At 43.8% G+C, this 24,988-nt stretch overlaps 1 protein-coding gene across 2 annotated transcripts in view; it reads left to right on the top strand.

Moving 5' to 3' along the window:
• Positions 1-24,988, top strand: part of LOC111658880 (ephrin type-A receptor 3-like) — an 86,941-nt gene that overhangs the window by 29,130 nt on the left and 32,823 nt on the right. For both annotated transcript variants that reach the window (XM_023411557.2, XM_023411556.2), the window contains exons 6-10: positions 14,435-14,590; positions 17,839-18,174; positions 19,296-19,408; positions 21,125-21,287; positions 23,359-23,467. In XM_023411557.2, coding sequence (XP_023267325.1) covers positions 14,435-14,590; positions 17,839-18,174; positions 19,296-19,408; positions 21,125-21,287; positions 23,359-23,467 — 877 coding nt within the window. The remainder of the gene's footprint in view (positions 1-14,434; positions 14,591-17,838; positions 18,175-19,295; positions 19,409-21,124; positions 21,288-23,358; positions 23,468-24,988) is intronic.

Here is a 24,988-nt window from a genome sequence, read left to right as displayed (position 1 = left end):
TACCGAATTAACACTGTGCTCTTACTGTGCTTTATATAATAACTAAAATTGCATGAACTTTTCCTTTGAAATATCACAACGTACCAGCAGGTTTCTAGAAAATTATTGCCGAAAAAATAAATGCTGTAATTTACTAAAAGAACTTTAGCGTTTAACAGACATTACACAAACAGGAAGGCACTTGTTGGGGACGATTTTTAGCAGCGGATTAACACGCAATCAGTTCACTTGTAAGTTTTTAACACAGTAGGACGATGAATGTCGGAGGAATTTAAAATAAACTGTTCACTTATCATAACTGAGGAATATGGCAGTCAACAGTGTGGCTCATTGACGTGTTTCTGGAGTTTATACTTGTTTGTTGGATCAACACGTCATCGGTTTCAGTCTTGTCATGGAATCTGTTGACGGTAAGAAAAATATAGCCAGCCCTAACCTTTAATGTTATGTAACGCTGCAACTGTAAAACACATATTGGTTCTATTTCGTTTGTGTTGTTTCCTCCACCTTTGGGTTTCAACACACTGATGGCCGCGGCTCTGCCGCTCAATCACATGAACTCTTACTCATCTGCTTTGTCACCACTGGAGTTGCATAATCTCTCTCTCTCTCTCTCTCTCTCTCTCACTCACTCACTCACTCTTATTCGAGCACATACTCTCTCTCTCTCTCTGTCACATACATTTGCAGACCCTTGTCACTTCTCCTCCATCTCTCTCTACCCCATGCAGAGGCCTCTGTCTGTAAAGCTGAAAGCCCCCCGCCTCGTTCGCTCCCCTGCCTTCTCTCCTCTCTGTGTCTTTGTCTCTTGTGCATTCTGTTTCTGTTCTCCCTCTCTGTTTCTGTCTGCCACTGTTCCCTCTGCACCCTCCATTTCCACCTCGTACTCCCTTGCCCTCTGCTGCTGTCTCTCTGTCTCACAGCTGGCAGAGGATGTAGTGAATATTCCTCTCAAAACCTCTCCTGCTTTAAGCCCTAGGGGTACACGCTGAAGGGCAGGAGTGTGTGTTTGTCGGCGTGTATGTGTGTGTGTGTGTGTGTGTTGCAGTGACTAAGTATGTGTTTGTGTGTGTGTTCTGTCCTTCTCTGTGTGTCTGACAGCACCAATTACTGCCTCAGATGCCTGAGAGATGGAGGAGACGGAGTGGAGAAGGACAGATACCTGTCACCTCAACACAAGTTCTCTTGCTCTCATCTCTCTCTCCTCCTCAGCGGGCAAAAGTAATATAGGTCAGCATGACATGTCTGTCCGTCGGCCAGCTCTACCTGTCTAATGGTCTCCTTCTTCCCTTTTCTTCGTATTCATTTGTCTGTTTGATGCTGCCAGTATGGAGCAAAAACTTGTCTTACAAGAGGAATTTTCAAAAGTCACACCACACTCCTCATGCTGATTCGACTTAGATCTCCTGCTGTTCTTTTCACATCTCAAATTGGACAGAAAACCAAAGTGTGAATCACTGAGAAGAAAAAAAAAAAAAATCCAACGTGCTTACAATCCGTTGTAAATTGTCTCATCGACTATGTGTTCAGTCTGTGGACGCGGACAATGCTTGTGATTTCTGGACTGTTATGCAAAAAAAAAAAAAAATTTTTGAATTAAGCAGATCCATATCAATCTTGTGTCTGCGCATTAAAAGAAGAGTTCAATATTTTCAGGAACATCCTCATTCTTGATGAAAGTTAGATGACAAGATTTGATACCACTCTGTATGAAGCTGGGCTTTGTTAGGTAACAAAATCCACCCACCACCAGCACCTCTAAAGCTCAACTGTTAACACGTTATATCTTTGAAGTGTAAAAACAACATGTTGCATTGTAAAGGGGGAGGGAGGGGGAGTGATGTGCCAGACTACTTCTTGGCTGGACACAGTAACTTTCTGGAGTCTTGTTGTCACGGTGAGGTGGCCACTGGCCAGGTTTGGTACCATTGTGCCTGTACAGAGATCAAAACCAAAATCTGCGCTCATCAACTTTATCTGGTAACTCAAAGTAAGAGATGGTTCACACTGTTGTCCGCCACAAAATAGCTCCAATGTTCAACTGTACCTTTAAGGCACAGCCATGTAACCTATAAGCCAGGCAAACATCACTTCACACCGCCCCACATCCCCGTACACGCTTGAAACCCCATTTGACCACGACTATGAGATCATAACTTTTGGAATGGATAACTAAAGCCTGCACAATGTCATTTTCACAGGAGGAAAAAAAAAAAAACTGCAGGTTCATATTTTTGGAAAACATTGCCCAACCTGTGAAGGGGAATTCGGCTTTCTGTCTGCCCAGTGACAAACAGCGATCAAAGGCCTCCTGCTCAGCCGCTCAGTCGATCAGACCTGGCTCTGACCACAGCACAGCAGGAAAGGCTTTACAGTAAAAGCCTTTGTTTGTTCTCCACAAGAAAACCTACATTCTGTGTGGATAAGTGGAAGTTATATGATACATGCATTGTAAAAGCTCCATCAAGATATGCACTCAGATGAATGTAATGAAAGAAAGACTGTGACCACGCAAAAGCCTGCATGCGCATACACACACACACACACACACACATACACACAACACACACACACACACACACACACACACACACACACACACACACACACACACAATACATTTTTGAATTTTATATCTCATAAGAGGATTGCAGTCTCTGTTCATAATGAAAGGCTTGAGCAGGGAACAGATGTAGGAAAAGGATAATCTTCGCACCTGTGTAAGAGGTTGAGCTCATTTACAGTGGGTGTGTGTGTGTGTGTGTGCTTGTGTGTGCGTGCATGTGTGTTGAAAGCTCAGTAGGGAACCTGCCTTTCTCTATTGCCTCTCCAACACAGTGCTTGATCTCTGCCTCTATGCTTCTACCCTTACAGGAGAAGTGTGTGGACAGTGAAGGCAGCGGGTGAAGTGAGCATTTTTATGTTGATCACATACAGACTTTTGAAGGTCAAGGGCTCCCTCCTGCATGTAGTATGTTCTCTCACACACACACACACACACACACACACACACACACACACACAGTTCTCTCATTTCTTTGCTCTTCTCTTGGTGGCAGCTCAGGGAGCTAGAGAGCACAAAGGTGTGGGTAGGAAGGGAGTGGGCGGCTAACAGAAGGATTTAGGCAGCAAGTACAGAGATTTTTTGTGTGTACACGCAATCCACGCAATGTGTGTATGTATGTGTGTGTGTGTGTGTGTGTGTGTGTACACTGCTGCAGGCATTAGGGCATTAAGCTGTTGAAGTGTTAGGCAGCAGGGTGTTATTACTAGCCAGATGTTCTTAAAGGACAAATGGATATATGGGCCAAGTAAAGGCCAGTCATCTGTTCTTCTATCGGTCCGTGTAAGTGTGTGTCTTTCTGCTGCTTCACCTGCCTGACTTCACTTTTCATTTATTTGGATAATGACAGCCACCTTTGCCTTCATTTCTCCTTTATTCGCCTTTATCTCCACTCTCTCACATGTCCCTCCTAAACTCCATCCCTTTTCCCACTCCCTCCTTCTCATCTCCTCTCTTTTGTGTTTGAATAAATGACACACAAAATCACAAAGGGTTAGGCGCTCTCGCTATATCCTCTACACACCATAGTCCCCGTCTACATACCCACACAGCACTGACCCAGATAATGTCTATTCACACAGAGCCTCCCAGCCCAGGTCCTCTGTCGCCATGGCGGATCACTCGCCAGACACAAACTGAGTTGCCAAAAGCCACCTTAGCACCAAGATGGTGTTTGCACCGCTGAAGTGTTAGCCGCAATGAAACCTGTGGACATCAAGGGGGCCGTGGGAGACCGGACCTCATGTAGCTCTGTGGAGTCTGGTGCAGTGTGTTGAGCTGTGTGAACAAAACCCGCAGAGAAAAAAAGAGGAAAAAGCAGGCCAAGGACTGAGAAACTGTTAACGCATGTTTCAACTCTTCACATCCTTATATAGCACTATTCCCCACAGACAGAGGCAGGGAGAGAGGAGAGAGGTGTAGAGGGCAGAGCGTGTCCCCTTTGGGTACAGTTGTCATTAACTGCATGCGTTTCATATGCTGTTGAGTTTCCAGTTAGGGATAAACATGTGTGCACTCATGGGAAAGTTCATAATTTTCACATTTCTCAAGTGTTGAATTCGCGTTGAGTTTGCTCCATTTAAGATCTAAAGGTTTAAAGAGAGGCGAGTGTGAGTGTGCGCAACAGAGAGCAGAGGAGGCGTGCAGGCAGCCGGCGGGGCCGCTGAACCGGCGAACACAGGAACAGGAAAGCAGCCATTGACCCCTTCCCCTTACGCCCCTCCCTCGCTCTCTTTCTAGTTTATGGATGGCTTCCAGATGTACGATCGGCCTGTCAGACTGATTGGGCTGGCGTTGCACAGTTATTGCGTTATTGCTCAGCTCCAAACACGACGTACAGATGTAGCCACAGTCAAAGTCCAATTTGTTGCTGCTTTCATATGCTGTACAGCTGCACTATTATTCCACACGCCAAGAGGAACCATTCAGAAAATTCAAATAGACTTTTCAGCTCCAGCGTTGGCCAGACCAAAGAATGGTTAGACAGAATCTAATGAGAGATGCGACAGATTATGTCTCATTTTTGAATATGCTTGTTTGGACCAGCTGCTGCATTATTATAGTATATAAATGGAAAATTTCTACTGTGGCTGCAGAGACGTGAGGCAGAGATTCAGCATGAGATAAAAGGGACAGGTGCGTGGTACTGCTCTAAAAACAATGGGATTTTAGTCATTGTATTTTGGCCAGGTTATCTGACCAGCTTATCCGCATGGTCAGCAGTTGGACATCAGCTCATGGAGGCAATTAAAGCTGTAATATGTAACTTTTCTGCAATAAAATGTCTCAAAAACGACCTATCTAGTCCTATCTTATATATCATGTGATTATATAAATTACTTAGGTTTATATAAACCTACAAAAATCTGTGAATTTAATCATGGTAACAGTTCCTTTTATTTGGTGGCCTGTCAGAGGCGTCATATCCCCTTCTGTGGTCGCCTGCCAGAAATGGTGAAAACTGATGTTCAATCTAATTTTAAGACACATATTTTATGTTACACTTTTGAGATCTTGGTCATTTTAAACTATAAATTTTAACAGGATTAAGGATTTTAGTCGTCAGGCGTCTGAATCTTAAGTGATCAGAGAAACAATAAGACGTCTTGTGTCCGCTGAACACGTCAGACAGACTGTGAAAACCTCTAATCCAAAACATAATATTTTTGAAAATGAAAAGTAAATTAAATTAATTTATTAATTAAATCTGTGAGTTACAGCTAAATGAAACACTAAAATGTGCCAGTTTAAGTCACGTTTAACACTCGTGCGCAAAAATATAATCTCGGTCTTGATCATTTTAAATGAAGCTGATAATAAATGAGGCCAAAGATAACAGCATAAAGCATAACGTTTATGTCAGGCATTAAGATCTCCTCGCTTCATGGATCCCTGCCACCCAGCTGCATCCATTGCTCTTATAAAAGTAACCATTGATGTCTGTGCTTGTCATTACATTTAAGGCTCTTCATAAGGCAATCCGCCCATAGATCTGATTGTTTTGTCAATATTTATTTGTCACACTGAGAAGCTCCTCAGGTGCTGAGCTGTGCAGATCTTGTTATGGAGCGCACAAAAGGGACATGCAGCGGCAATTTTCCCCAAGAGGGGACTCTTGTATGTGACACCCTTGACTTCCTGCACGGCGCTGGGTGCCGGGGTGTCAAGGACGTGTTTAAGGTCGAGGGAAAGTTTTATATATGAAAGGACTTTTTCCTTTGTTAACAAGGTAATGCTGTGTCTGTCAGGTGGTAGATGGCACTTGGGGACGCACATGAATAAATACTTTCACAGAGATGCATAATCAATTTGTACACACACACACAGACACACACACACACACACAAACACAAACCAGCAGATTCTTCTTCATCTGTTATTTTACATAACCCTTAGCATTTCTTTGCTTTAGTGTTTGTTAGCTCTTTATAAACCACTGACTATTTTCCTGCCATTATCAATTTAGCGTACTTTTTTTTTTCACTGACGAAGCTGACCACTGCCAACCCACAGACTAAGGACGACAAGAATACGGCCTCCCACTTAACAGGCACATCTGTGTTGTGTGCATGTATGAGAGTGTGTGTGTGTGTGTGTGTGTGTGTGTGTGTGTGTGTGTGTGTGTGTGTGTGCGCGCGAGTGACAGAAAAAAGCACGGGGCTCTCCTTTCCAACTCCTCCGCCTGAGAGAATGAATTATTGAGAGTGATGAACTGAAAATAACATGGGTGAGGAAAGGAGGTGCAGTGCTCCTCCTACACACACTCTGCCGGTCACGGGGCCGGCCGATGCGGGCACGTTTACTGGTGTGTGGGGATGGGTGTATGTGTATGTGTGTGTGTGCTGGAGTGTATCTGGGGAGACAGATACATAGATCTGGGGAGTGTGTGTTTATGGTGTGTTAAAGCTCTGTGGGTTGGGTTTTAATGGAAGATGTTTCAGCTACGTGTGTGTCTAGGGAGGGAGAGTGTGTGCGGTTATAGTGAAAGTTTGAATCTGTGTACGTAGACTTGTGCTTTGTGTGTGTTGTGTTGTGTTGTGTTTTTGTGTGTATAGGTCTGTCTGGCTATGTTCAAAAGGAGATTGTGAATCTCTGTGTTCCTCTGGCTTTTTCTTCTTCATAGCAAAACAGACAGAAGAATAAGTTATTCAGACTGTGAAGCAAACTCCCAAAAGACTCTTTCTATAGTCCTGTCATGGACACTCTCTCTCCCTCTCTTTCTGTCCCTCGCCCATGACCCCTTTCACACAGAAACACCCATGCACCTGGTATCTATTTAATCTGTTTTTAGACTGCAGTATAATCACGGCTGTTTAAAAGAGCCATCAGCTTGGATTACCACGAGAAAAGTGTGTGTCTGTGTAGATGTGTGTTTGCTTTAATTGCACTGAAATTGAGAAATCTATCCCTGTGATTTTTCTTTTTCTTTTTCGGAGGGGTTTGTGTGTGTGTGTGTGTGTGTGTGTGTGTGTGTTCCTGTCAGCGAGAGAGTAAATATTTGTGCAGGGGCTCTGGAGAAGGTCAGGGTCAACGTATGACAGACAGCCCACTGGGAAATAAGACACACATACAAAGGCAGTCTCTCTCTCTCTCACACACACATACACACACACTAACGCAGGGAATAAGGTAGAGATGGTCAGAGAGAGAGAGAGAGCAAGACAGACTGAAAGACAGGAAGGACTCAGAAAAATACAACCTAGACAGACAGGAGGGAAAACATAGAGACGGACAGAGGGAGAAGAAAACAGAAACAGAGAAAAAAAACAAACAGATATGGACAGAATGAAGAAAGAGGGGGAGCTTCATCCCATAGTTCCCCTTGGCCTGCTCTCAGTAATTGGCTGGTATCCTGAGGACAGACAGTAGATCAGAAAGCAGCGTGAGTGTACTCATGTGCTTCACACACTGGACATCACACACCATTTCATATCCGGTCTGACCATGTGTATTTGTGTCAGAGAAGTCAGAAGATACCATAAAGACAGGAAGGGTCAGTCCTGAGATGTCAGTCATGGAGGCCTGTATCTTCTGTGTGGAATCAGCTCATATCTGACATCCACTCCGCAGCCATGTGATCCTGCCTCGAAAATAACTCCTCGGCCAATGTTTCTACCATTTAATCATGTTCAGCAACATCACACACAAACACAAAATAATATCACTATTAAAGCCTAGTTATTAAAATTCTGATTCAATATGACACTGGAGGGACAATTTGCTTTGAACCAAATCAACAAACATTTGACAATAAAAGTATTCACCGGCTATTTCAACATCTGTGATTTAGTTGGCAGGATTTATATCCATGACAGACATCAAAAGGCAGTCGGTATAAATTTTTTATTGTATATTTTCAGCATGTGATGTTTGTTAATCGACTGTAATTATGCAGTTATATGCCTGTAAATGCCTTTTTTCAGTATGGTCCATAGCTTCCTTACATGATATAAACTTTTTTTTTTTTAATTGCCCTTGTTTGCGAGAAAGGCAATTCTAGTGGAAAAAGTAAATCCGTGAAATAAAATGTGGTTCAACATTGAGTGAACAAATATTGGAATCAGTCATCAAAGCAAAGTTAATTCAAGTTTGTTTGTATTCCACTGAATCCCAGTGCAGTGGTAGGCAGACACCCAAACTGCTGGCGTTCTGTACCAGTGAGCACCAGCCTGAAAATCATGAATACTGTATGTCCCCAGTAGATTGCAGCCTATTATAATCAAATTGCATTTCAAACTTGCATATATACACACACACACACACACACACACACACACACACACACACACACACACACACACACACACACACAGCAACAAGTAACCCCTCAATGCAGTTTACAGGTGACCCTTTTGGTAAGAGTTTTAACAGTCGCATTTGTTTCTATTTACAAATAAGCCCTTCAAATAACTAAATTAAACTTGACAGTACTAGATAATTGCAGTTACCGTATCTGATGGAAAACCATGTTCATTTCTTACCCCCCAAAGAGAAACGTATTTGATAGTTTTTACATTTTATAACAGATTTGAGACGATATATTTTAAGATGACTTATGATTACCACCGTTTCACGTGAATCATAATAATCTATACTTAAGATGGATGTTAGTATGGAGCACTGGAAAAAGGATGTGACAGAGACAGTTTGATGATTTTTGTGGACGCACGGATGTTTTGTTTGTTTGTGTGTTGAATGTTGTCGGTTACAAATGAGCAGATGGTTTTAGCGGTGACCACTATTTTTACAGAACGCCTGTAAAGATGATGGTGCCAGAGGGGACCAGACGTAATGTAGCTCAGTGTTATTGTTCAGGCAGAGCAAACAATGTCAGGTAATGAACGGATGATAGGTAGATATTATTATGAAAGAAAGAAAGAAAGAAAGAACGAACAGCACACGGGACTGCTTGCTCAGGAATTGTGTGTCTGAGTGTGTGTGTGTGTTTCAGAGGATTAGTAGTAATGGTGAATATTATGGTGTTAAAGGTTGTTATGAACTCCGAATGGGGATTAGAGGATCTCAGTAGGGGGCTGGACCCTGATGCTGACATCTCTATTCCACACAAACCTCATCACCACACACACAAACACACACACACACACACACACACACACACACACACACACACACTAATGCACTTTGCTCTGCTCTCTACTCTATAAACAGAACCTCATATTGCACACAAAAGCACGCACACACATATTACTTCCACTTATCAACAAGGGACATTGTTGACGACAGGAACACACTCTCAGTTAATAAAGACACGTGTCATGTCCACCTGCAGCTTTTAGAGGCTCCACTTCTAACACATCAATGTTCAGTGAATCCATCACATGTTTACATAAACATCAGTCACACTGTGAAGCACTGGATAGCATACAGTGTTTTATTCGCATCTAAATGTGTATGTTTTCACATGCAAGGTTTAACATTCTTTTTCAACTTTGCCCCGAAGTTTGTTTAGCATGAGGTCGTGCCAATTCGACTGAAAGCATGTTTCACGGGCATGTACACACGAGCGCAAACAGACACAAACACACACATACAGATGCGACCCCGGTGGCCGTAAAGGACGTCAGATTCAATCTCATCAGATTTCTCCACTGACGCTTGATGTATCAATTTTTAAGTAGCTGGCCTCAACTAATGCCTGGGTAGCCTACACACACACACACACACACACACACACACACACACACACACACACACACACACACACTCAAGCACGCACGCACACAAACAAGCAGCTCTGTGCTCCAGGAGCTGTGGCACTCGAGGGGTACTAGAAGGGTTCCATCTTGAAAGCCTGTTGCCATGGTGACCATTATGGAGCTCGTCTCCCCTGGGCCAACGAGCTTTACACAACTTCCCTCTCAAAAGGACACACACATGCATACACACACACTCACACACACACACACACCCTTGCCATACCCTCACCCACCCGTCGACAAACATAAACACAGAGTTCTCTCCTCTTTCTGCCCTTTATGGTAAAGCCGGCAAGGATCCAATGTTTGACTTGAACCAAGTGCAGCAGAAAGCAAGGGAACGGAGTTGAACTAGCGAGAGCATTTGAAGGAGAAGTGGAGGAGAGGAGGAAGCTCACAGCTAGGCAGAGGAGGAAGTGTTTGTTTCAGAAAAGTGCAGCTGATGTGATTTTGCGTACACACACAGAGCCGCCTGCTGGAATGTAATTAGAGTGTAATGACTACAATTTTCAGATGTCGGGGTTTGTGTTTCCATGTGTGTGTGTGCGTGCCTGTGTGTGAATCTGTACGGGCGCCCTTTCAAACGTCAACCGAACACATTTCCTGAACTCTTCAGGCACAGTCGTCAGCTTCTGACGTTCACACGAGAAACTCCATAAATGACGTAACCATTAACACACATATTAAAGTCACACGCGCGCAGCTCATCACAGAATTAACACAGATTTAACAACAGCAATAGCTTTTGGTGAGTATGCCGATCTGGAATTTAGCAGCAGCCTTGTGGATCGCAGTGACTTGGCTCCATACTTAAACATGACCCCTTAAACATGACTGTATTTAAATGAACTGTAGAGGCTGCATGTGTAAAAGTACCTTGTGCCTTTGCCTGTGTGTGTGTGTGTGTGTGTGTGTGTGTGTAAGGAAGAGACTCTCTACTCCTCAGAGAGCAGTTAATTTTGGACCCTGCTCTGTGGAGGTTCTAATAAATCACATTCATGTAATAGAATAAATTTGAACTGAGGACAGCGAGTGAGAAAGAAAAGTGCGTTGACTAGAATCTGTCATCGACAGGAAGTTAGAAAAGTCTGACTGCTATTTTGATCATCATCAATCTCATCATTTTTTCAGGCAAAAGCTTTTTCTTGTTTTATGTTTATGGGTTTTGCAGTGATGGTTGACTGAAACAAGCAAAAGCAGCACTAACTGTGCGAGGCGATGAATTAAGGGTTAGAAGGCTGATAAGCTCTGTAGAGCTGAGAGGAGCTCCAAAGTTGGCTGAGAATTCTTCAGTACGATCAACCCTTTACATAACACACAGTCATTTGACCCAAACGTATTGATTAGTACAGCTTTAAGCACATGTATTTGTGGAGTGAGAAACAGTAATGGGCTAATTTAATTATTTTTTAGACATTTCATAATCAGTGGGAGAAAATAATCAGAGGTTGCGATCCTAAAAAACAGACTAGAAATAGAATAGAAGAGAACTCAATCAGCTCAGAGTGTACAGTGTTGTCCCAGAGGAGACGGTTGGGCTGTTCCCTTCTCAATCAGTGCGTGGTGACTGAGGGTGTGTCTTGAGTGGCAGTACTATATCATATCTAAGAGCTATCGATTGGCATAAATACACTGAGTCTCTCTGGTGACCGGATGAATATTTAATAAGACACTGGATCTGAGGCCACTCTTTGTCTTTAGGAGAAACACATACACACATCTCTCTCACACACACACACACACCCTATATACGGCATTGTAAACTGTTACTTCGCGGATGATGCAAATTCGGAGTTAGCTCATAGTTCGACGACACAGCTTTTGTGACTAAACTTTTACTCTCCTGTGTGTCTGCTTCGTGTGCAAGTCTGTGTTTATGTGAGCACTGTCTTACTTCCTCAGCCTTCTTGTCCCTTTTTCATACCGATGGTAAATCATTAATCATAAGGGAACCAAGTGAAGTAACACATTTCCCATGGGGCAGACACTGGGAGTAGCTCGAGGAAAAAAAAAAGAAGAAAAGTGGAGGAGAGAAAGAGAGAGAGAAGGAAAAGGGGGACTTTGAGAGAGAAACTGGAGTGAGAACGAGGTGGTAAAGCAGAGTAGGAAACAGCAGATCAAGAGAGGGAAGCTCCACTCGAAGCAGCCAAGTCCCTGTTCTTGCACAAAGTTTTTGATCAGGCAGTTGTTCGGACGCCAGGCCTGGCATGGGGCGCCCTGTCTGTCCTCTAGCGCCGGGGTCCTTTGTGCCTCTGTGGCTGGCCAGCGCCCGGAGCCAGGACTCACCGGATGAAACGTCCCCGGAGAAAAGCTGCTTTCCCAACCTGCTCGTACAACCCAGCCAACAGGAACACACACACACACACGCACGCACACGCACGCACACGGTCACCAGCGCAGCACATAGGCACCCATTACCTTGGAAGTTGACAGCAAGGAGGAAAGAAAGCAGAAACCCTTTGAGAATTATCACTCCCTTTCTTTTTCTTTCTTTCCTTCCTTTCTTTCCCTCTCTTTTACACACACACACACACACACACACACACACACACACACACACACACACCTTCTCCAGTGTTCTCTGGGGTCTGTTGGGGATTGTGCTAGTGGACTTTGTTCCCCTATGATGAATGATTTGCCTAAAAATACTGTCTGTATGTGAGCGAGTGAGCTCAGCGTCCAGGTGGAAGAACTTACCTCCACACTGAGAAACACACTACTTTCAGGCCACGTTTCCATCCCTGTATCCGCAGGTTAACTACGGCGTCGGAAATATGTGTGGTTCTGTGTACTTACGTGTGTGTGTGTGTGTGTGTGTGTGTGTGTGTGTGTGTGTGTTAGCGTGATAATTTACAACCTTACTGGGACGAGTGACGTGTAGCTTGATTAAATCCGTGACCTTCAACACCAGCACAAGCAATCAGCAAGTGAACACACACATTCACTCACTCACTCGCACACACACCGCATACTTAACACCTTCTCGCACACAAGCGCTCAGCATACGAACATGCAATCAGCACCTGGCGGATTGTATCGCATCATTGATCCAACCTATTCACACACAGACACACAGACACACACACACACACACACACACACACACACACACACACACACAGACACACACACAAAAACACAAACACACACGGGGCATGTATCGAATAGCATTTGAGACACCCTCATTTTCCTTACATGGGGTTTTTGTGCGCTGCAATACGATTTACCACCGTGGCAGAAAAGGCTGGTGTGGATGGGAATACCAGGCCTATGAATGTATAAATAAATACATGCGTAATCTATATTCAGATTACCAAAGGGAAAGTCAGGAATTCCATTTTCGTGCCGAGGATGCAAAAGGGAAATCATTCAACTCCCCGGTCTATTTCAGCATGCTGCTGCTTTTGAGCGGTAACACAGTTTTCCCTCCCCAGTTTTATGACTCCACATAATGACTAATATGCAGCCAATGTAACAGCCATAGAAATAATCATATTGTGTTATTGTGACTATTGCTGTGACTGTGGCTGTGTGTATTCCACCCCCCCCCCCCCCCCCCCCCCCAGTTGCCTGAAGATCTAGCGCCATAACAGGAACGGCAGTTGATCTCCTGTTGCACTACGTCATCGTACTGTACAACCCTGTGGTCGTATGATGTTAAAGGATCTCAATTAGACACAACGTCACAACAGATTAAATCAAACTTTGTTTTCTTGTTCTTTGCCATGGGTGCTGCATGGCACATTGTGTGACCTATCAATCTGTGGTGCACCTCTTGGAGCATAGAACTCCTCGTGTCATTTTGTATTACTGTACATTTTCTACCTTTTTGAGTCTCTGTTCTTCCTTACTCCCGTGCTCTTGTGATTCGCCTTTATTTTCACACAAGCTCAAAGGAGAAATCTGATTTATTACAACCTTGGCCTTGGCCATCCTCTCCCTCCCCACTTATCAGGCCAGTTTCTGTGATTTGAAAACACTCTTCAACAAAATCAGATATGGAAAGAAGCACAACCATTCAGACGGTCAAATAAAATAATGAACAAGCCAACAAGCTACCTAGTTTGGAAGTAAAACAATAGTTAACCCTGGTAAAATCTCTGTAATAACTGCACATTAGTAGCTATGGTGGGTAGAAGCTGAACAAGAAAACCATTCGCGTTTGTATAAACCCTCTTTAATCATCTCATTACTCGTGTTTCTTCTCTCTTTTCAGCAATGTTGCTGGATTCCCAGTAATCACCAATTGCTTTGGCAAGTGTGATGTTACAGTAACCGACAGAAATGACGGCTATGAAACTATGAAAATAAGAACCGACTTCTAATAACCCAAAATTATCCCTACAAGCATTTGCAGCCGAGCAGGGATATCTGGCACGACTTCACTACTGTCCTTCCAAGGTGTATGGAGAGGGAAAATAAAAAAAAAGTGTCAAAACACCAGCAATAAAGAAAAACTTTACTCTTAGACCATGGCGTTCTAGCTTGTGGCCTTACAGTTTTGACCGCTGAAAGCATTTGCAGCTCCTCGCTCTTTTTCAAAAAACTTTAAGAAGTCATTGAGGTCTTTAAGGTTGATGTTTATCGACCGGCATGTGTGTGGTTGCATTGCGGCACCTTCTAACCCCGTGTGTTTGTCTGTGTCCTTGCTCAGCATGCAGACCTGGCACCTACAAAGCTTCGGCCACGGACGCCTACTGCACCAAATGTCCTCCTCACAGCTCGTCCCTGCAGGAGCAAGCGGTCGAGTGCGTTTGTGAGAAGAGTTTCTACCGAGCTGAGACGGACCCGCGCTCAATGGCCTGCACACGTGAGTGAGACGAACACTGGGATAAACTCAGACACATCGTACGAGCCACGAACACAGTTAGAAAGATGGAGGCTAATTGGACACCATGCTGCATACAAATATTTGCATTCGGATGTTTATATTTTCATGTTGTAAAACGGCTTACAGTTACAATGATTGGATTACATTTCATTTTTACGAGTCTGCTGTGTATTCCTGTAAGAATTTATATCACATGGTTGATTTCTGCTCATTTATTTATCATCCATCCATGCATTTTCCTCCTCTTCATTTGCTAGTGGTTTACTCAACAGTAGAGATACATACGGACGACACACACACACACACACACACACACACACACACACACACACACACACACACACACACAGACACATGCATACATACACGGCTGTTAGTTAGATATCTCAGATGCGAACACTGATATGAGTGATACTGTGGTAGAAAGTTGATGATGATTCTTATTCTTTCTCTGCCTCACACACACACACACACACACACACACACACACAAAGAGCCAGAGGGATCGGACCACGTCCTCATGAACAGAGGCGGAGGAGAGTAGAAAGGATTAGGAAGGGAAGACTGAGCGAAAGACAGGGGCAGAGAGGAAATGGATTGAGGTAGGCGGAGGGATGTGGGGGTGGGAAAGAACAGTGACATGGCGGGAGAGGGAGACTGAACTAGAAAAATATGGAAGAACACACTCACACACTCACACTCTCACACATACCCAAACCCATTATCAGGTTATGGTAGATTACACTCATTAATCGTTGTAGCAGGTGAGATGTGACAGGTGTTATCAGTTGGAAATGAGTAACGGTTTGTTCAAATATGTATGGGCACACACGCACACACATGCTCTCCAGACTGGTGAAGAGCACTAAGGAGGATCGAGGGGAGAAAATGAGAAAATAAGGAGAAAAGGTGAAAGAATTAGTCATGGAGAGATATGGAGAATGACACTTAAGACACAGGCAAAGAATAGAACAGCAGGGGAATTAGTGGACTATCAGAGGCATATAATCTAACTGTCATAAAAGGCCGATCAGTAGAAACGATGATGACGGACAGTTAAGTGTGGCCTAGGGAAGCGGGGGGATGGAGAAGAGAAAAAGGCAGAATTACCGTGATAAGTCAGCACACCCTTTCAGCAGATCTATGACGGACAGCCTCAATTATCCCCAGCATGGCCTCCATCCCCTGATGCCCACGCCCAGCTATCCCCCATCACTCCCGCACTTCAGAGAGGCTCGCCACTGGGAGGGCTAATCAGAAAAGTCCCAGGCTCTGCCGACGGGACCCCTGGGGCTCACTGCTCAGCCAGGGCCTGATGAGATGTCAGGCTGAATGGGCATCTACTGCCAAATTTCCATACGGTTGAGATACCTGCGTCATACCGTGCTGTGAGCAACAATAATCAGCGAATAATGACATGGCAAATGCATGTTTGTGGTTCGCTCAAAGTGTCCATTCTGGCAATATTTACTGAGCGGCCGATGAAAAAGCACAGAAAAGGCCCAGATGTAGACATAATTAATTATTACTTGATTATTATACAAGTAGTTGAACAAGCTGTTTAGTAAAACTACAGCACTGTGTGGAAAATGAAACACATCCGGCTCGTACATCTGAACGGGAGCTCTGTGGTGACACAGCACGGTTGCCAATGCAGAGGGCTGGGAGGGTGATACCTCTTTGAATTATGTATACACACACACACACACACACACACACACACACACGCTACTGAATATGATGTGTCATATTTCCTTTTGTCTGGCATCTTTCATTGTGAGTACGCACAATAAAAATATCACTATCAATATTTATTCAGAGACAAAATGCTTCTTCAGTCCGAAGTTAATAATTCTATACATTTTTATGAATGTATGTAAAATTAACACGCCTCATCTAAATGTATAATAAAGAGCATTTGAGTGTCGCTCTGTCTCAGCTTCCTGGAAGATGATTACTGACACTTTTTGGACTCTGCCTCTGTGACACACTAATCATTCCAGCTGAAGTTCAGAGCATTATTAACCGCTCTAAATCATAAAATGTACCTGACTCATGAGAAAATGACTTTGGGCACTTTCTATAGATCATTGTCCAGTTACTATTTATTGTCTGCAGTGCAGCCCCAAAGAGTATCAGTTAACTTCACATGGTAAAAGAAAAAACCTCCCTGCAGCCAGCAGTCTACTATTTAACATCATGTGAAATCTCTTTAAAGATGGATTCAAACTTCACAAGTGTAATATATTGTCATACCGTCACATTTACAATCAGCCGAGCTCTTTTAATCACTGTCCTTTCCAAAACCAATCATTAATCGAGCACGAAGTGTCCGCCCTCTGGCTGGAGTCAGTTTAATTCATTTTTAATTTAATCAATGTGAATTCTGTTCTTAATAGAAACTTCTATAAATTTGGTGATGAACATGAAGACAATGCACGTTTAGAGAATTCTAGAGAATGTGCATTTGGGGAAAAAAAACAAAAAAAAAACCTCCATCAGTCGAGAGTGATGGAATAAGAAGTGGTGCAATAGACACACTGACTTGTTTGGGCCGTATCATACTTCTCACCAGATGCATGCTGGGATAGCATGGTTTTAGTTGGTACAGTGAGCCATATATAGTAAAATCACTCTTCAAATGAGTGCCTGTCTCGTTTTTTACGACATTAAAGGTGCCATGTGTAGTTTTGACCACTAGTAGTGCTGTGGAGTCGCACTTTAAGAGTGAAAAAGAGCCTTTTCTGGCTCCGGAGGGAGCTGCACAAAATCTGAAAGATTGCCTGCAGTAATCACTTGAGAGGGCGTTGGTTTGGTCTGAAGAATATCTTGTGCTGTGGAGTTAAAAAGAAATAAGCAGACCTCTGTAGCCCACTCCTCATCTCTGTTTGAGGTTACCAGCTCAAGGCTACATTAGCTGCTACGAGCAAAACACACCTGAATCTCTGACCAAACTGTCAGCAGTTGAATGGCACTGTGTCCAATAAAAAAGAACACATCTCTGGTTCTGTTGCATCAATTTTGATAATTTTTTTTCATCTTTCTGTCTATTGTGAGTCTGACAATGTTACAACAGTGAATTAAATAGGTGGAGTATTCTTTTAAATATGTTTATTAGGCCTCAAGAATACACCAAATGCCTTTTTTTCTATTTCAAGTGAGAAAAAAATACTTTTTTCAAGTGGAGAGAAATAAATCTATAAATCTATTCCTGTTTCTCACCTCAGGTCCTCCATCTGCCCCAGAGAACCCCATCTCCACAGTGAATGAGACCTGCGTGACCTTGGAGTGGTCGCCACCCAGAGAAACGGGTGGCCGAGGAGACATCACCTACAGCCTCCACTGCAGGAAGTGCTCCGGCGATGGCAGGAAGTGCACACCATGTGGTAGCAGCGTCCATTTTGTCCCCCGGCAGTTTGGTCTGTCCTCGGCTACCGTGTTGGTCACTGACCTGCAGCCGGACTCCAACTACAGCTTCACTATTGAGAGCCAGAATGGAGTGTCAGACTTAAGCCCAACACCTAGAGGAACGGTGGTCATCAATGTCACCACGTCACAGACAGGTGAGAACATACTCACTTACCGCAGGTAATGTCATTCCTTTAAAAAAAAAAATAAAAAGCACCAAAATCTATGAATTTAAGTATTAAGTCATAATGTGGAAAAAACTGAATTTGTTGACACAGATGGTTCGGTTCTTTCATGGTATAATCTCTATGTGTGGCGGGGTATTTTCAGATTTAGATTGCAGGAAAAACTTGAGAGGATAGGATTCTGCAGGATTTCAGTGATATCCGCCTTTAAAGGCTGATAAGAAAGAAAAAAATCCTCTGGGGAAGAACATACTCGTCAGCCTGAACTAGGAATTTGCAGAAAAGCAAAGCATGTATTTTTCAAAATTGTCTCCTGATTGCGGTGTCCTCACTGATAGTATCAGGCTTTTACATGACAACTGTAAAATCACTGCTGTGCTCCATCACTCTGATGCCACAAAATGACACCTCTGCACCTCTCCCCGCGCATATATAATCATATGTGCATCTTTCACAGTGTGGGACTGTGGGAAATTGCATGCAAGGGAAGCGCATATGACAGGGTGGTGATGACTAATAGGCCTCGCGCTACGGATGTGTGTGTGTGTGTGTGTGTGTGTGTGTAATAACAAGAGGGGGGGAATAGGTGAAAGGGATGTAGGAGGTTGTTAACCTCATTAAGATCCGCACGTCACACATGCTACTCTCCACTACCGCGTGTCAGACACACACACACATATTTGTACATACACAAGCACATGCAAATACACACTTTCAACCCACACAAGCACGTGCCCCAATGTGGGGAGGAAGGATGGAGGTCGCAGGATTTTGGGTTTGCACGTAAATAACACGAGCGGATCACACACACACCATACACACACAAGTCACACATGTCACACATACGCACATCGTAGACCAATGTAATCACACGTTATAAAACACCTTGTAAACGCGCTCATTAGCGAAATTACATGACACACATTTTAAATATGGGTCGTCTCATTATAACACAGAAGGTATCAATCTGAACTCTCGCTCGCTCGCTCTCTCTCTCTCTCACTGACTCTTTTCATGCTTTTATTTGACATCTCGTTGGACTCTCTCTTTGTTTCTCACACTTTCACCTCTCGTTCTTTGTTTTCCTACAGTGAGCGTAGTGTTGAAGGAGAGGCGGAGCAAGGACAGCGTGACTTTGGCCTGGCAGGGTCCGGAGAGACCCAACGGGGCGATAGTGGAGTATGAGGTCATCTACTATGAGAAGGTGAGAGAGATACACATACACATACACACACACACACACACACACACACACACACTCAAAGAGGCACTCCACTAGGACGTGGGTAATTACCAGAGAGGAAACTGGAAAAGATGCCATCAGTTTGGATTATGTTAAGTGTACAAATGTGTCTTTTGCGAGTCCCACAATTTTAAAGGAAAAGTTTGACATTTTGAGAAATAAACTTATTTGCTCTTCATCAAGATTTAGATGAGAAGATTGACATCACTGTCGCTTCTGTGCGGTGAATATGAAGCAGAGGCGTGTGTGACTTTAGGCTGTCCCAAACAACAGATTGGGAGATATCTTTGGGTAAAACAGTGGTCCTAAATCACCCTGTGCCAAAGAGGGCCGTTGTCACAGTCTTGACAAAATTCTGAGGGTGAGAAATTAAGAGTGACCTATCTCACAATGTGACTACTGCTATGACCTACATCTAGCAACCAACCAACCAATAGGAAGGCTGCATGCAATGACGGCTCTCTAGGTTTATGTGTTTTAAAAAATAATCATCTCAAGCTCTCTTTGCAAAACTGGCATCCCACGTTGGATTCTTGCATATTAACTTTTATATTAACTTGTGCTGTAGCCTACAGTTCAGCTTAATCATCACAGTCTTGCATCTCTACATCAATCTCGGTGGACAACTTCATGGCAATTTGTCATTCTTACAATTTGGTTTTTGCCTGGATCAACAAACTGCAATTACGTGTTAATCAGTGAGCTTTAGAGGTGAAGCAGATATATTTTGTTTCTCTTGGACAGAGCCAGGCTAGCCCTTCCAAACATTTTAGCGCAATGTGTTTAATGTGCTTTGCTCCTCTTGTTCTCTTCATCTACATGTCATGGAGGCTCGTAGGATTATGGGTTTAGCCTCAGGGCATGTCTTTAATGACTCGTTCATCACAAACATCACTCTCTCCTTCCTTCAACCTCTCTGTCTCTCCCCGTCTCCATTGCCTTCTCCCTCATGTCTCCCCTACTGCTCACACCAAGCCAATTAACCACACATCTGTCGAACAAACCTCGTAAAACACGGCCAAGGTGATGAAATTAAGCCTGAGTGTGTGTGTGTGTGTGTGTGTGTGTGTGTGTGTGTGTTAGCAGGCATTAGCAGTAAAATAGTGTTATTCCATGTTGTAGAGTGTCTTCCATTAGGTAGAGTATCAGCTTCTCTGCAGGGAATCAGTTTACTGACAGACACACTTATTCTTTATTCATCCTTCTACACACACATTTGTAAGTGCGCGCACACACACGCACATACGCACATAAACACACACACACACACACACACACACACACATCTACAAGGTAGTCAAGGGATGAAGCGTAGCAGGACTTGAGTAACTGCATATTGCCCCCAAGTGTAGAGAGGATAAGATTTGGGACTTGACAGATGCTCATGTATAAATGCGACCAAATGGTCTAGTGATGAACAAATGAAAACTTAGCGAGGTGTATTTGGCCCCTGGAGACATTTAAATTCAACAATTTGAGGTTTCTATTATTTTCAGACTTTTTTTTGTCCCTGTCTCTCGATATCACAGTCAATTCCTCTTTATATAACCCTTCAGAGTGTATCTATATTCTCGGCCCTTTTCTTATCCACAATCGTTTTACTTCTCTGACATTTAATATTATCGACTGAACTTAGTATTTAATTCTCGCCTCCTCTCACCCCTCCCTCCACTTCAGAACCAGCGGGAGCAGAACTACACAGTTTTGAAGACTCGCTCCAACATGATGACCGTGGATGGGCTGAAACCAGGGACCACCTACGTGTTCAGGGTCAGGGCTCGAACCGACGGCGGCTATGGGAGCTATGGTGGCGAGATCGAACTGGAAACCAGCCATGAAGGTAAAGAGATTATTAATAAATGTTTGTTTTTGTAAATAATTACAGTTTCCTGTTTTTCCCTGTGGTTGTCAGCTGAAGACTGGAATAACAGGCAGTGGCTGCACTGAAAAGAGTTACAAACAAGTCTATAGTGTTAACACAAGAAATCCATATTCGTGGCGAATGGTGCAGGTGAACAAGAAACACAAACATTAACAGCAGAGCAAAGAGTACCGCAATTTGATATCAAGTGCAATAAGAGCCTGATTTGCTCTCCTGCAGTTTAGATCAATCCACTGGATGGTTAAAAAATAGCTCACTTTTCATTCAAACGGCTTTTTCAATTCCGTTGTCAGACAAAGAAACCTTGGCAGCCTCACAGGCTGTCTACGTATCTGAACGCTGAAAAGCATCCTGGAATACATAGCAGGTGATAGGAGACAACCCAATTTCGCAACAAAGGAAAAACTTGGATTGCCGGATTGTGAGCTCCGACCATAGGAGCAAAATCTAAAGGGCAGGAGAAGTTTACAGCAGTCATAAATCATGATAACAGCGATGAATACAAAACACCTGGCATCCTCTGCTATTTTGTTGGCATTTGGTGAATTAATTTGCCTGGACAGCTTACTACCTGGATGACTCATATTTGAAGACAGGTTTTATTCTGCCCTCCTGAAACTATACTGTAACAGCAGTGATCTGTGCAGAGCAGCATTTGTCGTCTTCTTTTTTTTCTTTTTTTTTTCCTTGCTGAAAGGAGACTGGCCACTTAAATTTAGAAATGAAAGAGGAAAAGGAGACACCAAAGAGAAATCTATGCTGGGATTTGATCCAGGCCAGTGGGGATACACAGCTCTGGGCAAACCATGTTGTGTCTGTGCTATGATGTTTTCAAGTTCTCTGTCACTCGTCCTTTTCTCCTTTGTTTGCTGTCATCCACTTTCATTATCTCTTCATTATGTGTTCTGGGATTTTCTGCTTTAGAGGCCTCGTAATGTGCTCCTCAAAGTGAGCATTGATCCCCAGACGGGCAGAGCAGAGGGGGATAAATCAGTTAATGTATAGCTCTGCACTAAAGATTGTGTATGTGGCGTACAACAGGCACACATTAGCCTACTAATCCTTTAATAATCAATAAAAGGAATTCAAAGCTGGGTTTCTATTCTTGTCCTGCAGCAAATATCTGGCATGTGACTGTGACCTGCAACTTACTGTGTGGAACTCAGGTTGGGTATCACTGATATATGTAGAGCTCCGTCACACGGGAGGTTCACGGTCAAGTTCAGTCCTGTAAAATCTGCCAGATTCAGCTGACCCCATAGCAATCATATCAAGGTTATCTAATCAGATCAATTCTATTGATTGTTAAAGAAGGCTGTGTATGTGTGTGCCAGTAAATGTAATAGGGGATCAATGCTTATCTGTGCCTGCCTAGAGGCATTAATTTGCCTCCAACACACACACACACACACACACACACACACACACACACACACACACACACACACGGGCATTCATGTATACATACACACACAGACACACGTATCCGCTCATGCTTAGCTAAGCCAGATAAATGGGGTATTTGTTTTGAGTAATGGCTCGATAGGTGTGGCGTAAAAATCGATGCCTCTTTGCAGAAAGTTCTCGGCGGTAGCCTTGTTATGTGCAATGTTAACATATCCATTTGGACAGCGCAGCCGAATGGGAATGGTTTTCACGTCCACTCTCATACCCTCATAGGCAATGCAGAGAGGGAGAGCGCTTTTCATCAAGGACCTTACTTACTATTCCACCCACCTCCCTCTCTCTCTTTTACCCGTTTGCCGCTCTCTCTTTTTCCCTCTCCTTCAACCTCTGTCTTTTATCTCCTTTTCTATTGCTATCATATTTCATTCTCTCTCCCTCTTTCCCCCGCCGCATTCACCATCTCTCTTGCTGTCTTTTTTTTTTCTTTTTTTTTTTGAACTCCCAGCCTCCCTAAGTCTTTTCATCCCTAACTTTACTCCGGCGGAAAACATCCTCGGCTTCATTTCATCCTCGTTTACGCTTGTTTTACTAATCCACTGTGTTCTCTCCGTCTCCTGTATAGATGTTTTGGCGATCGGGGACCCTAACCAGTCCACCATCCTGGCTGTGTCTATCGCTGGGGGAATCGTTCTCCTAATCTTCCTGGTGACTTGCTTCATTGTCAGCGGCAGGTAGGGGAAAAGTCAAGAGACTCTGAGGTCCTCTGTACACGAGCAAGCTGCACCATGAGATCAGGCAGAGAGCGCAGGGCAGGAGTAAAGTGCAGCGGAGGTTTCTGTCACTTAGTGGCAGGCAGCCGGAAAGTGCTGGGGAAATCTGAAAGAACCAACTCTATCAAAGTGCTTTTGAACTATGTATTTGACGAATGAAACACAGAAGAAGGTATTAGCAGTTATCCTGCCAACCTTCACATGATCGCAGTATGAGTATGAGTCAGTCTCATGTCCTACCCATGCCCATACGAAAAAATGCTCCCTCACACACCAAATCCACAGATGAAAATAGTCCCAGACAAATTGACTACTACACCTGTTTGAGTAGTGTTTGTTCAAAACTACAGTGCCCACCTGTTTTAGGAATTTGCTTAGCATTCTTTAAAAAACAAAATCCATATTTACTGTCTGTTTGTACAGGTTTAGGTCTACAGTAGGAGGGAATGGGCTCGGAGCTGAGAGTTATACAGACAGGCTGGGGAAGTGGAAAGTATTGAAGACTCACAAACACACGATCAGGTCAACGACAACAAAGATTCAAGTTGAAACAGACTGACCTACGAGCGCACCAAGCAAAGTCCGAGGTAGCATTGCCTCAAGGTCTTCACTCCGCCCTTGGGAAAAACAATAGCTCACATAAGTGAATCTGCCGATAATCATATGTACATGGCCTGACGGGTGAAGCAGAAGTGTATTCATTTACACACAATGGTTAACACACACATTCATACATGAGCTGGAGATCTCCCACTCGGCCTCTCTTCATAGCGTTCTGCCTCTCTCTGGGGGATTACGTGTGGGCGTGCCAAAGCAGGGCCTCCAACTTTGACATTTACTGTATACTGCTGCCAAAGCCTGACTAAAGGGCGTGTTATTCTATATGGGAAGAGCATGGACTCTCTATGATCACGCTCTTTGAAGGTTAGGCTGCCGTTCGAGCACTGTCTCGAAGAAGGCCAAAGAGGCGAAGGGAGATGAGAGGGAGAAAGGAAAATAAAAGAACGCTGATTGGTAAGAGGTGAGAAGATGAAAGGATCGGCGTGAGGAGGGAGCTCTTCAGAAGGAGAAGAAAGGGATGACGGCGAGAGAGAGAGAGGAGAGGAGAAAAAGGGGACGACAGGCATCTGTGATTTACCGTGCCTGTAAATAAATGTTTATCCTCTATGAGCTCCGACTAGATTAGCAACATGTTAGGAGCTACACACACACATCCACAAGCACACACTAATGCACACACACTAAAAACATTAGTATTGATTGAGGTGATTGCTTATCAGGCTGAGTGCTCTATTCACTATTGACTAAGAGGGATGTAATCAGTGGTGACTGTCCTGTGTGGCGCGCGCTCACACACATGCACGTGCGCGCGCGCACACACACGCACGTGCGCGCGCACACGCACACACACACGCACGTGCGCGCGCACACACACACACACACGCACACACACACGCGCGCGCACACACACACACACGCACG

Source organism: Seriola lalandi, unplaced genomic scaffold, assembly GCF_002814215.2.
Source record: "Seriola lalandi dorsalis isolate HSWRI2012SDOR001 ecotype SW California unplaced genomic scaffold, Sedor1 jcf7180002054469, whole genome shotgun sequence".
Classification (NCBI taxonomy): Eukaryota; Metazoa; Chordata; class Actinopteri; order Carangiformes; family Carangidae; genus Seriola; species Seriola lalandi.
Note: the sequence above shows the minus strand (reverse complement) of the source record. Positions and strands in the feature narration are given on the sequence as shown.